The sequence below is a fragment of the Ipomoea nil genome, unplaced genomic scaffold, assembly GCF_001879475.1.
Source record: "Ipomoea nil cultivar Tokyo-kokei standard unplaced genomic scaffold, Asagao_1.1 scaffold1421, whole genome shotgun sequence".
Lineage (NCBI taxonomy): Eukaryota > Viridiplantae > Streptophyta > Magnoliopsida > Solanales > Convolvulaceae > Ipomoea > Ipomoea nil.
Window position 1 is genome coordinate 5,562,835 of NW_017617849.1, and position 13,888 is coordinate 5,576,722.

The 13,888-nt window shown below is 34.2% G+C and overlaps 2 protein-coding genes across 2 annotated transcripts; both read left to right on the forward strand.

Moving 5' to 3' along the window:
- Positions 1-330: 330 nt before the first annotated feature.
- LOC109187619 (mitochondrial import inner membrane translocase subunit TIM44-2-like) lies at positions 331-4,827 on the forward strand. Its single transcript, XM_019337854.1, has 14 exons — positions 331-532; positions 620-732; positions 1,316-1,399; positions 1,529-1,604; positions 1,867-1,911; positions 2,006-2,422; positions 2,525-2,593; positions 3,082-3,146; positions 3,234-3,302; positions 3,389-3,461; positions 3,587-3,691; positions 3,795-3,866; positions 3,999-4,061; positions 4,399-4,827. Exons 1-14 carry the CDS (start codon positions 452-454, stop codon positions 4,528-4,530), a joined length of 1,464 nt encoding a protein of 487 aa, XP_019193399.1. The 5' UTR covers positions 331-451; the 3' UTR covers positions 4,531-4,827.
- Positions 4,828-5,080: 253 nt separating this feature from the next.
- Positions 5,081-8,002, forward strand: LOC109187618 (OBERON-like protein). Its single transcript, XM_019337853.1, has 3 exons — positions 5,081-5,257; positions 5,551-6,614; positions 7,306-8,002. Exons 2-3 carry the CDS (start codon positions 5,609-5,611, stop codon positions 7,863-7,865), a joined length of 1,566 nt encoding a protein of 521 aa, XP_019193398.1. The 5' UTR covers positions 5,081-5,257; positions 5,551-5,608; the 3' UTR covers positions 7,866-8,002.
- Positions 8,003-13,888: the final 5,886 nt, after the last annotated feature.

The window sequence follows — 13,888 nt, forward strand, 5'->3', positions numbered from 1 at the left end:
GGAGAGTTGAAAAACAAGAATTTAAAGACATCATCTTTAAAAAAAACGTACAATTTATTCTATTGCTCACATAGTTCAAATATAACTAATATAGCTCAATTATCATTTTCTGATAAAAGTAAAAAGAAAAAAAATCATATTTTATCTCGAGGTCAAGACTCAATCAGAAGATTGTTAACAAAAATCAAACTCTTACTATGATAAGGAAAAAAACCTAATGGAAAGCAAACTCACCCCAATTAATATGCAATTCATAGAGAGTTGTCAAAATGTATTGGGCTTAATCCCTTAATTTTTGCAGAGTTAAAAACAGTCAACTTACCCAAACCGCAAACTCGCAAAGACCCAAACCCACCGACTTCGAATTTTCTTTCTTGGGAGCGAGGCATTGCCAATAGACTTTTCTGTTCTCTATTCTATACAGAACACCCACATTCATCCGCAGCCTCCAATGGCTAGCAGAAAATTAGTTCGGGATTTTTTGTTCTCCAAAACACGACCCATTATCCATCAGCTATTAGTACCTCAGCAGGTTTCTTTGCTTTTGTGTTTTTTGTGTTTTCGTTTTCTTTTCTGTTTCTTTTTTCCCAAGTAAAAATGTTGTTTTTACGTCGTGTAGGTGGGTAGAGGCGCAACAAGTTTAAGGTTGGTCCAGGCATATGGCTACGCGGGTAATCGCCAATTCAGTGTATTCAATGAGTTCTCTCAGAAATTCAAAGGCGAGTTTAACAGGTAAAAGTTCTTTCAAAGAGGGAATTGCTTAGTTTTGTACCTTTGTTAACTTGAATTATTGGTTTTAGATTTTAAAGTTTGTATCTTGGATTGTTTTAATGGTGTTATATGTTTGTTTAAGGTAAATGTATGCTCAGAACCTGGGCTAGCAAGATCAACTCTTACTGGTTCAAGTTGTTAGGGGCTTGTTATTGTTTTTTTTTTTTTTTTTGAATGTTACTAGCTCTATTACATTGTAGTATCTGTTCATATACTTTCTCAACCTACTGAAACACAAAGAGCTAATAATGCCTCCACTGAGGCTCGAACTCAAAACCTTCTAAATAGAAGTCCAACCCGGATACCATTGGACCACATAGTCCTGGTAGGGGCTTGTTATTGTTAATTTGCTTTTATCATAAATACAGAGAACCAACAAAGAAAAAGAAAAAGTTGCATTTTGTTCTCTTTAGTTTAGAATGTTAATATTAATTATCTGTTAAAGTAGGGAGCCTTATCATTCGTACTTTGGTTGAGTAAATTTTATGAGTGTTTTTGTATTTGCTTCTGTTTTCAAGTCGTTTCTCAATTGTCTGGGTTGCAGAAACAAGGAATTCCAACAGTCAGTCAAGGAACTGAAAGAGAAAGCAGAAGAACTGAAAGGAGTTAAGGAAGATCTAAAAACAAGGTAGCTTATGACTTAAAATATAACTATGAATTGTAAAATGCTCTGGCCTTGATTAGAGACATAATGTTGTATGTTAAGGCTGGTGGGAATTTCGTATTAGAACCTGATATGGTGAATTGGAAAATGCAGAACAAAGCAGACTACCGAGCAGTTATACAAGCATGTGGATGGTGTCTGGACAGAGGCTGAGTCTACGGTGAAAAAGGTAGAGATGCAGGCTCCTTGTATTGCTTAATGAAGTAAATCAATCATTGCTTAGATTGCAAGCAAAATTTGAGTTAAAGTTGTTGCCAAAGTGATGATTCTTCTAAGAACTGTAAAATCAGTTGTTAATATGTACTCCCAATATTTTAAGCGTGTTTCAGTATCAAAGGGATTATATCGTTAATTGTGATTACTGATTAGCAACTAATGTCAATATGGTGTGCTAGTTGTTTCCTTCTGATTTCTTACATGTTTTGCTGTAGGTTTATGCAAATGTTGAGGAAAAGGTTTCTGCTGCTAAAGAAGAGGTTTGTACATATCAAGTTTGCCTTGCCTCTGTTACGGGGGTGTGTTTGGTGTTTACTGAGTAGTGGATAATTAAGTACTCTCTATTATTTGTAGGTCAAAGAAACTTTTAAATTTGAGAAGCAAGAATCTCGAGGATCAAATGTTAACTCTGACAGTTGCAGCTCAAATTCCAAAGACACAAAACATTCTACGGGAGAAAAGCAGCAATCTGATATTCGTGATACTGCAGAAACAGTTTTTGGCAAGGTTAGGTATGCTGCTTCTTCCTTTACTTCAAAAGTCTCGCCATCCATCCAGAAACTAAGGGAAGCAAAACCGATTGACTTAGCAAAGAAGGGGTATGCTATTGTAGTGGATGAATTGAAAGGTACTGCAAGCAAGAGGAAACACCTTGAAGCTCCTGTAGAATCCCCACAAGCAAACATTCAGCGGAGCACAAGGACTGACGTTGTTGTTTTACCCTCGAAAAAATCCAGATGGAGTAAGAATTGGGAGGCTTTCAAGGAAAAAGTAATTTACTTATGCACTCATAGTCTTTGAATTGGATGTGTCAGTATAATCTTATTGGCCTTTCCAAAATTCAAGATTGATATCAGTTATTCTTCTTCTCAGATGCAAGGCCACCCCCTCTTTAAGCACATCAGGGGAGCAAGTGAACCTGTAGTTTCAAAGAGTCAAGAGGTTCGTTGAAACACTGAATCCTAACATAATGTTTGTATTTTATAGTAAAAATTGGAAGCTGCTCTTAAGGCCTTATATATGGCTAAACCTGGATGCAGTGTTGCAAAAATCGCGCCTAGGCAGTCGGCGTCCTAGGCGCTCTAGGCGGTCCCCAGGCGCCTAGCGATTTTTTCAACATTGCCTGGATGGCTGGATATGGGTTTTACACTACATCAATACTTGCGCACATATAATAACAAAAGAAAAATATGAAGAGACAAAAATGCCCTTACTAAAAATAGAAAGTCATAAGGACTAAAAGTTTCCAAATTCCAAAAGATAATAGTCTGGGATGTTAAATGGCAAAAACGATAGTCTGGGGTTAAATTTGGAATTGTCACCAAAAACAATGGACTTCTGGTGGAATTAACTCTTTCTAGATGCTACATGTTTTTGACTCTCTTGCAATATGTCTGTTAATTGATTTGGTGTATGTGCTGAAATGGCAGATTGCAGAGGATATTCGGGAAAGATGGGAGACTAGTGATCATCCTGTGGTTCACAAAATCCAAGAGTATGTTATAATTCTCCTGTTTTTAGGGTTGTATATATAGTTAGTGTTTATACGAAGAATTAATAATTTTCCATTTCGATGCAACAGTTTAAATGAAACCGTCTTTGGGGAGTCAAGTACAGCAACGTCATTTAAGGAAATATGCCGCAGAGATCCGTATGCTAACGTGCCTTGTTTTTTCTTCTTATTGCTCCTGGTTTCTGAATAATGTGTTGTGTTAATCTGAAGTGGGTTTCTTCTAGGACATTCTCTTTACCAGATTTTGTTGTGGAGGTTCAAGAAGTGATCAGACCAGTCCTTGAGGGTTTCTATAAAGTGAGTTGATAAAATCTCAGAATAGCTTATGAATCGTTTGGCCCTAATTATGTTGTTTACATCAATGGCTCCTTTTTGTAGCTTTTGTTTTTTGCCTATTTAAAACAATAATTAACTGTTTTCAGGGAGACATCGAAGTACTGAAAAAATATTGTAGCTCCACGATGATTGAGCGGTGTAAAGCGGAGCATCGTGCTTTCAACAGCCAGGGTTATGTTTTCGATAATAAAGTAAGAATACACGTTACGAGTTATGACACAATTCTGGTTTAGTTTATGTTTATCTCGACATAAAGTAATTCACTTTGCTGATATAATCCTCCTATTTATGCAGATACTTCATATATCTGAAGTTGAAGTTCGAGAGACAAAATTGATGGGAGAAACTCCCATAATCATTTTAGCGGTACACACATTTTATCAGTCTATTTCTGACATTTGGATAAATATCCTCCTTTTTCCCTGCCCAGGGGAAAGATCGATGAAGATGACTGAAATACTGATTGGTTCTTTTCCTTTTTTTGGGATCGTGTCACAGTTCCAAACACAGCAGGTCTATTGTCTACGCGATAAACTGGGATCCATAGCCGAAGGGGGGAAGGTAATTTATGAAGTACCGTTATTATGATTTTTGCGACAATTTCAAATCTTCATGCATCAAGATTCACAGAACTAGTTGAGATTGTTGAGCATATAATCATTAATGTGCAATCCAACTATGAGCTTAGGCTTTTAGTTGAGATGGAGTACATGCTTTAATTTGGTATCAGAGCTAGACCAAAGGTCATGGGTTTACTTGGAACCCACCGCACACGTGCACACGTGAGGGGGGCGTGTTGAGCATCATGACTAGTTCACAGATCTTTTCCTCACATTCTTGGATTCTGAATAGAATAATTGTTTTAATCTCACCAACTCTGGTTCCGCCTTCTGATCAGGACGCGATTCACACTGTATACTACGCTTGGGCGATGCAACTGGTGGATCCAGAAGAGGTTGGAGAGGGCGCAATTTATCCGGTTTGGCGGCTCAGAGAGATGCAACAGTTTGGTGTTGCTGCCCTTATATAACACTTTGTGCCTCACCATTTGAGTGGAGATAGCTGTTGTATCAGCCTGTTTGCAGTTCATACTCTCCTGGTGGTGGAGAAAATTTTGGCAGAGAAACTTAATTGTTATAACTTATAAACTGAAAATTCCCATCTTTTTACTGCTGGGTTCATTTGTTGACATGGTCCTCCATGATCACCCTAACATTTTTTCCATTGTACTGTGTATCTCCATCTTCAATTATCTCATAAAATAACCACTACCATCTGTTTCATATGCATTGAGTTTTATATAAAGGAGAAATCGCGATTTTGGTTCTCTTGTTTTCGAGCTATAAATCTAGTATATTACAATATTACAAGTTTCACTTTAATAAGAACGGTCTATTTATTTTCTTGATTTGAGTTGATTAACTATTGATAACTTAAGTTGAGTTGTGATCAATTTTTTACTGACTAGTAAAAGTTAAGAGAATAAAAAATGAGTAATATTCTTCGGTCACTCAAAAGAATCTTGAGGAGCATGAATGATGAATTGATGATGACCCAGTTACTCTGTAGTGATACAATTTTCTAAGCAAGTTGCTGGAAATTTCGTAGGCAACATCGTACCAATACTCGGTCAACGCCAACAAAAAACGGATGACATTTATAGGGCTTTTTATATATTTCCGCCTGAGAAAAAACGCAATCTTTCTCCCCGAAACGATCCCTAAACTAAGCACGGCATTAATCTTGGTCTGAGCTGGGTGAGTATCATCAATTCTCCGTCTATTATCGTCCTCTGTTCCCTCTCCGTCGGTCGGAATGTTTACTTTTGAGTTTTGCTTCAGTTGACTTGTTATCTACTTCTCATTTCCAATCAATTCTGTAATCTGTATGTATAGTCGTATAGATGTTCATTAAAATTGCACGGTGGTGTAGAATTTGCGTTTCCATAAGTTTCACTGCTGTAGCTTGTTGCTGATGTTTGGTTGATAATTGGATGTGTATATGTGTTTGCTTGCCTATTACGTGTTTGATTGATGTCCTGTTGATTGTAGGCTTTAATTTGTATGAGAGGGAAGGCTCCTCAAGGCTGTTTGATTCTGTGATTGAATATGTTGTTACCCGGATCAAATCCCGATCAGACACGGGAGATGCCTGCGGAGAGTGCTGGGTCTGGAGATACACGGCCTGCATCTGGTATTAGGCTTAGTAAATTGGAGGTTGGGAGTGATAGAGTGGAAAATGGGGTTTATGAGCAGTCTGTTGTGCATAGACTGTCTAGTTCAAACAAGGTTTCTCTGCTGGATATAGCCAGAGAGAGAGTGGATGTTGTGTCAGAGAGAATGTACTTGCTTCCTGATGAGTATTTGGAAGAGATCAAGGGTTCCCTGCGAGTGATGCTTGAGGGGAATGGAGGTTCTCAACAGAGGGATGAGTTTATGGCGTTGCAGAGACTGGTACAGAGTAGGTCTGATTTGACTGCCAATGCATTGATAAGAGCTCACCGGGTTCAGCTTGAAGTTCTTGTTGCTTTAAGCATGGGGATCCAGGCGTTCTTGCATCCGAGTGTTAGCCTCTCGCAGACTTCCCTGATTGAGATTTTCACCTACAAGAGGTGCAGGAATATAGCGTGCCAAAGCCAGCTGCCAGCGGACGAGTGTGCATGTGAGATATGCAATAATAGAAGAGGCTTCTGCAACCTTTGCATGTGTCTGATTTGCCACAAATTTGATTTCGAAGTGAACACCTGCCGTTGGATTGGTTGTGATTCATGCTCCCATTGGACTCACACTGACTGTGCAATTCGCGACAAACAAATTGGCATGGGACATTCTGCCATTGGAGCCACTGGCTCGGCTGAAATGCTTTTTAGATGTCGAGCATGCAACCAGACATCTGAGCTTTTAGGCTGGGTGAAAGATGTATTCCAACACTGCGCACCAACCTGGGATAGGGAATCGTTGCTGAGAGAACTTGATTTCGTGAGTAGGATTTTCCATGGTAGCGAGGACACAAAGGGAAGGAGACTCTTTTTGAAGTGCAAGGAACTCATGGACAGATTGAGGGAGGGAGTGGGGGAGGCAACTGCTTGCAAAGTCATTTTGATGTTCTTCCAAGGTACATCCATTGCCTTAATCCTCTGATAGCATATCCACACAATCATTAACTATTGACAGTTCGGGATACTTGCATTACCTTTTATGCTATGTATGCTCACCGTGGCAGATGTTTATATTTTATATATCTATGCTGACTGATCACTATAGCCCGATTGTGGAGAACTTGAATTCGATTGCTTTCTGCTAGTTTAATAGTACCTAGATAAAATTCTTCACGGTGTAATTAAACTATCAGACATTGGGAACTTCTATGTTCGCCATGTCAACAGGTCAGCGAATCATATAGCTCATGTCTTAGCACGGGCTTCCGATTCTGTGTCTGGCTTAGGTTCGTGGTTCTCTGTGCCACCGGCCTGTATCTCATCCCTTATTAATGCTTAATGAAGTTTTCATCTTTTTCTCAAAAAAAAAACTATCCTACTACAGCAAGATGCTTATTCCATGCTACATCTGAACTTTCTATGTTCAAATAATCACGTCATTCAGAAGCATTGAAGTTGTTTACATATACGGAGTACTTTATTACTTTCCTTTTTCGTTAACCACCTTTTTCCCACTTTCAATGATAGTTTTGATTAGGTAGGTAAATTATTGGAAAGTAGATAGATCATAGTAAGTGAGTTAGTATGAAATAATAATAGAATATCGAGTATATGGTTATTTTGATTAATGTACTCACTTTCTCACAGAGCTCGAGATGGACTCATCGAGGAAATTTGAAGCCCAGAATAATGGAAGGATGGTCCCTGCACAAGAGGCGTGCGGCCAAATTTCAGAAGTAGTGCAGGAAGCGGTGAGAAAATTGGAAATGGTGGCCGAAGAAAAGCTGAGGATGATCAAGAAAGCGCGGCTAGCTTACGAGTCATGTGACCAAGAACTAGAGGAGAAGAAAAAGGAAGCGGCAGAACTGAAGCTGGAGAGGCAGCAGAAAAGACAGCAGATAGATGATCTCGAGAGCATTGTTCGACTTAAAGAAGCCGAGGCTGACATGTTTCAGACCAAAGCTGATGAGGCACGACGAGAAGCTGAAAGGATACAGAGGATTGCTCTTGCAAAGTACGAGAAATCCGAGGAGGAATACGCGTGTAGATACCTTAAACTCAGGCTGAGCGAGGCCGAGGCCGAGAGACAATACCTCTTCGAGAAGATGAAGCTCCAAGACAATCCCCGCGCAACAAAAAGCAATAGCATTGAGGACCCTACACAAGTGCTTCTCTCTAAAGTGCAGGAAATCCTCAAGAATGTGTAGCTCCAATTTAAGTTAATAGAAAACCTCCATGAGTGTAAAATACTTCTTACATTGCTTCTGTTATTGTAATTCGTTTGATTCAATGTTGTGGAACAACGTTTGAAGGAACCTTTACATAGTTAATGTGGTTGTGTTGAATAACTCCTCCTGCTTCTATCTTCTTGCTCTGTCATCCTCAAGAAAAATGTTGCTAGTCTTCTTACTAGAAAAATCTCGTTTGAGGTGACGCGTTATAATTGATTGTCAGCAATACTCAAAAAAAAAAAAAAAAAAAAAATTTGTTCTTCGACAATCAATCAATTAAAATTTAGAGTAATATTATTTTTATTCCTTATTTAAGGAAAATACTTGGTGTACTCCCATTTTAAACTTCCAACTTGTACTCCCTCTCACATGCTTTTGATGTAGATACTTTTCAGTGGACCCACATGATGAAAATAACGAATCCTGGTTTGCCACCTCAGAGAGTATAAATAATGGAGTAAATTTTGGGAGTCTATATAGTAAAACTCTTTACTTAATTTACGTAATATTTATTCTTTTTTTTTCCATTAGTAAAACTATAAGCTGTGATAAAAGTTTTATTCTGTATGAACACTTTATTATTGTATATAAGATTTGTTCTACATAACGGCATATAATAATATTTTATTTTATTTAAAATTCATTCTCAATTTCTTAATTATATACTATGGATAAACCAAAAAAAAAAAAAAAAAAAAAAAAAAAAAAAAAAAAAACCTCGTCCGACCCACCAAAACGCTGGTGAATAAATTTTTATTTTTTGGTACAATACAAATAATTAAATAAAAAATGTAATGGAAAAATATTGGGAGAGGGAGAGAATTAGGAGAAAAAAAATGAAAAAGCAGATATTTTTATTGGGGGGAGAGGGAGGGAAGTCGTGAGTGGGACCCAGAGTGACGACGTTGACGTGTCGATCTGAGTTGCTCTCGCGGGGTTTTTCCTACAGATGTCTACAAAGATGATTCGCCAGGCCTAGCTGTCGCGGGGCCCAGCTGTTAGGTCACGGTTCTCAATGCGCTGAATAAATCGGCGATTTGGAATTTTGCGTGCGGCCCGACTTCTTTTTGGCTCCTCGACCTGACTTCAATGATTTTGGAACTATGTGGAGCCACCTATCATATAGTAAAGCTAAATGTCAAAATTTTATGGGACATTCACCATTTTGCACTCACAATGAATATTCACTTTATATTTTCCAAACAAATTCTACCAAAATATTAGTTATTATAATTTTAAAAAATAACAGAAAGTAAATTTATGGGATAATTAAGATTAGTGTTAATTGTCGGGCTGATAGTCCAATTAATACTAATGAGTGAAGAGCAGTAAGTGATAAATGAAACTCAAGATTTTTACGTGGTGAAAAAAGAAAAAAAAAAAACTATGTGTTTTTTTTTTTTTTTTTATGGTGTCAAGCTAAAGAAGTAGTTCTACTATTTTATTGTAATGTTATATGTATATAGTGTTGAAAATTTTGATTAACAAGTGAGTTAATAGAAATAGGACATATTATAACACAAAGGTTTTCAAGTTACAAGTGAGAACTAGTTTACAAATTACTAGAGTTTTTATGTAATTGTAAATGATTGCATGTATATTGAGTGTTAAGACTCGCTATTTATATATATTTAGACAATTTGTCTTATAGTTTTGGACACTATAAAAAATGTGGGTGGCATAATCTAGCATGTAATGCATAGTGTGCTTATGTTTCATTGCCCTGTACTAAGTCATTTATCTACGTTGTGCTAGGCTTTGAATTATTAGACATGCATCCCTATATAAAATATTTTGCATGGTTATGTACTTTTCAATTGTGTCGCACAAATATTGAGTTTCCTTTTGTGTAATAAATTGGCTATTAATATTTGACTTTACCTAGATATTATAACTCTAGGTAACACAATATTCTTCCCAATATATTTAGGTGATATGTTGATATTATATTAATTAACAATATTGAAAAGGAAATACATTAATACTCAAATTGTAATACAATTAATGAAGTTTGGGACACCATTGATAAACTTGTCCTTAGCTCAAGAGATAAATTCTTATTCGATGGGAAAATTTGCCTCATTTGGCATTTAAAGTTAACATTGATGAATTTTTTTTTGAAAAGACATTGATGAAATTAAAGTGTCAAAAGAATGATTACAACAGAAGGTGTGATAAGGGATTGCATTGGGGATCCCTACTCATAAATGTAATACTACACGTCACCTAATATATGTCGATTTTTAATTTACTGATGTATAAAATATTATATACGGCGGTTATAGTAAACAACCGTCGTATATATTATATTAATTTTTTAAATTTTTAAATAGATGTATATACGACGGTTATATACGTAAAACCGACGCATATGTATAAAAAAAACGTCATAGTAACTATTTTCTGTATTAGTGCATGCACATTCATACATATTCTTAGGGAGACAAATTTAATTTTTATGCACATTAGATAATCAATTATCATAATTCTTCTTTTATTGACCTTAAGATCTTTAATCATCCTCCACATTTTAAATTTATTTGCTCACATTGTTGCCATTGCTAGATATAATTTTGTTTAACTTTGTTGTTTTATCCATCCCTTCCCTTATATAATAAGCAATTGTAATATATTAACTTTCATCATATAATAATTATAGTACTTTTATTTTATATTCTAGATGAGCCATTATATGCAATAATTGTTGGACGTATAATATTCCAATATAATAAACGTTTATAGTACTCATGGTTAGTTCAATGATGGATATTTAAATGACAAATATATTATAAAATTGTGATAAATATTTACAAGGAGTTTACAAGTAATATGAAAAGTTATAGCACATAACGTAAAAATAGTTTTATTTGTATTTTTGTTGTTTAAACCTTGTACTATTTTAGGTGAGCTAATAAATGTAATTAAATGATACACTATAATATTATTTGTCAATTCATAAATTTGTAATAACTATAAATAATCATTCACCTAATTTAACCATATTAAATTATTTATTGCAAACAATTTGAAAACAAACAATATTTTTTTTAATGAGTTAATACCATCTGAGGTCCTCCGAGTATAATGATTTTGCCACGTTTAGTTCTAAACTTTCAAATTGATCATCTGTGGTCCTTCGACTTTTAAATTTAACCATTCGTGGTCCAAGTTAACCACCCATGGTCCTTCAAGTTTCGAAATTTAACCAGTCGTGGTCCACTTGATAGGACCATAGGTGGTTCACTTGGACCACTAATGGTTAAATTTGAAAGTCGAAGGACCACATATGGTCAATTTGAAAGTTTATGACTAATCGTGACAAAACTACTATACTCGAAGGATCTTGGATGGTATTAACTCTTTTTTTAAATGTAATTTATAATAACTTTCATTATCCATCATAAATAAATAAATAAATAAATAAATATATATATATATATATATATATATATGTATGTATGTATGTATGTATATATATATATATATATATATATATATATATATATAAGTAGGGGTGTTAATACATGCCAATTCACTTGACGGGCTAGCTTGTAAAGCTTGCAAATCAAATTTCTTTAGCCCTGACTCATACTATGTTGGTTGGCGGATCTCAAAAACAATATATATATATATATATATATATATATATATATATATATATATATATATTTATTTATTTATTTATTTATTTATTTATTTATTTCATTCATCCAAAAGTAAAGAAAAACGTTTTTTTTTTTAATGGGGGATTTTACCCACCATAAAACACTAAAAATAGTGAGTGAAAATTTTCAATCAACATATACAGTGGATAAAAAGTTAGATAGGCGAGTACAACAATTAGATTTTAAAATAAAAAATAAAAAACCGTCCACTTTAACTGATAAAAAAATCCAAAATATTTTGTTCGCTAGCTATTTTGAGCATGTAAGTATATAACCCTACAAAGTTAATGTATTCACTTAAAAGGATATGGATTCATTCATACAAAATCAGAACTGCTGGTGAATCTATTTAAAATCATGTATCAAAATGTTGTGCGTTTACCAGATTGGTCGAGTTCAGCTCATGCTCGATTTGAGACGTGATATTATAACTTACAATGAAGAGATGTATGTGACTAAACGATTAATTTTCACTTACTTATTATCAATTGGTTTTAAGTAGTATATGACAACCAAATAATTAAAGAATTCTATGATTAAGTGTGTTTGACTTACAACATTCACAATAATTTATTATTTTAGTAATCAAATTTTCAACTATTTCGTCTAATTAGAAAATTGAGTATATGGGAATAAAAAATTGAGTATAAAAAAACGTGATATTTTTGTGGGCGATGAATTCTTGACATGAATAAAGTTTAAGCATACATTGAATGTTTTTTTTACTTTTAATGAAAGGGAAATGGCAACGTTCATGGAATATAAATCAATTAAACACTGAAGCGTGTCCAAAATTCCAAATAAAAAAAGGGAATCTTCTAATCATGGCATTGGTATAATTAGATTAGTTTAATGTTGCTTTAATTAGTGCATTTCCTTTTAACTACCCTTTGCCCTTTATTTTATTCCCTCTAAATATAAATTAAAAATAATAATAATTCCCAAACAAAAGGATAAGTCAGAGGGGTTCATAACCGACAAACACTACCCTAGATGCCCCCATCCTCGTATGTCATTCGAATAAAGTGTAGGATAACCATCCCACGTATGATGGCGCATTTTAGCATCTCCCATATGTTCCCGAGTAATTCCCGATCTTTCCTTGTGATGCCCATGTCTCCTCGCCCCGTAGGCCGAATCCTCCTAAAGCAAAGATGCTCTTTTCTTCCTTAATAATAATATTCTACGAAAATATTTATAAAAAAATGTCGTTCGATAATTAATATTTTTTGAGGGACTCGAGTCTGTTTAGCTATTGAAAATGGTTTTAAAAAAAGTCAATTTTTACAATTTTGAAAAAAAAAATGCTATTTTTTCTTGTTGGATGAAAAAGTATAGTTTCACCAACCGAACATTGTAATTAATTTTTTTAATAATTTATTTTCCTTTAAATTTTAGTTCAATTCATAGTCAAATATTTTTCACAAACTAAATAATTAACAAATTGAATAATAAATGGAACTTATAATTTAATAGGTTGCTCTTAGTGAGAGACGACTTGAAATCTTATGATTGTCACATCCTTTTGTTATGACATGCTCCTTAGATTTACGAATTCGCAAGGGGCCTCAGGCCCTACTTAGTAATAACATGACCAAATTGATCATAAGAAGGTTAATCTTATGTGATAAATTTAACCAAGAGGGTGTTAATAATAATTAAATTTATAACCTTTAAGTATTTAGTAGCCTGGTACTCTTTTAGATACTAATATTATTATATTACACCTTATTGATAATAATTTTTTAATTTGGTTTACCTATATTGGTATATACTCGATAATAGATATAATAGTATTGTGTGAAAATTTATTGGTACGAATTGGTATTAATAAACCCTTTCTATATTTAAGGTGTGTTAGGTAGTTAGGTTCATGAGTTTATACATTATTATTGTTTTGTTGATAACTTTTAAAATACAAATATGAGACTTGATAATCCCTTCAATTAAGAATCTCATTCCCTAAATAAAAAATGTATCATTCCATGGTAATTTGATTTTTATGTTTGGATTAGTGCTTTTAAATTTTTATTTTGATTTTTTTGTTGTGCAATTTAATTTTTTGTTCATATTGGTGTATTGAACATCATTATATTATGATCAATTGTCTTAATTTTTTATTTTTATATTTTTAAAACTTTTATTCTTATACATAACCAAACATCAATATTGGTAATCATTCTAATTTCATCACATTATCAAAATGCAAAATACTTTTACCAAAACTCATCATTACAAAGTATTTGATTCTTATTCCGATTCCGGATCTATTTTTTATGTGCGAACCAAACACACTTTTATATTTATTATATATGTATTTTTTTCCTCTTCCCC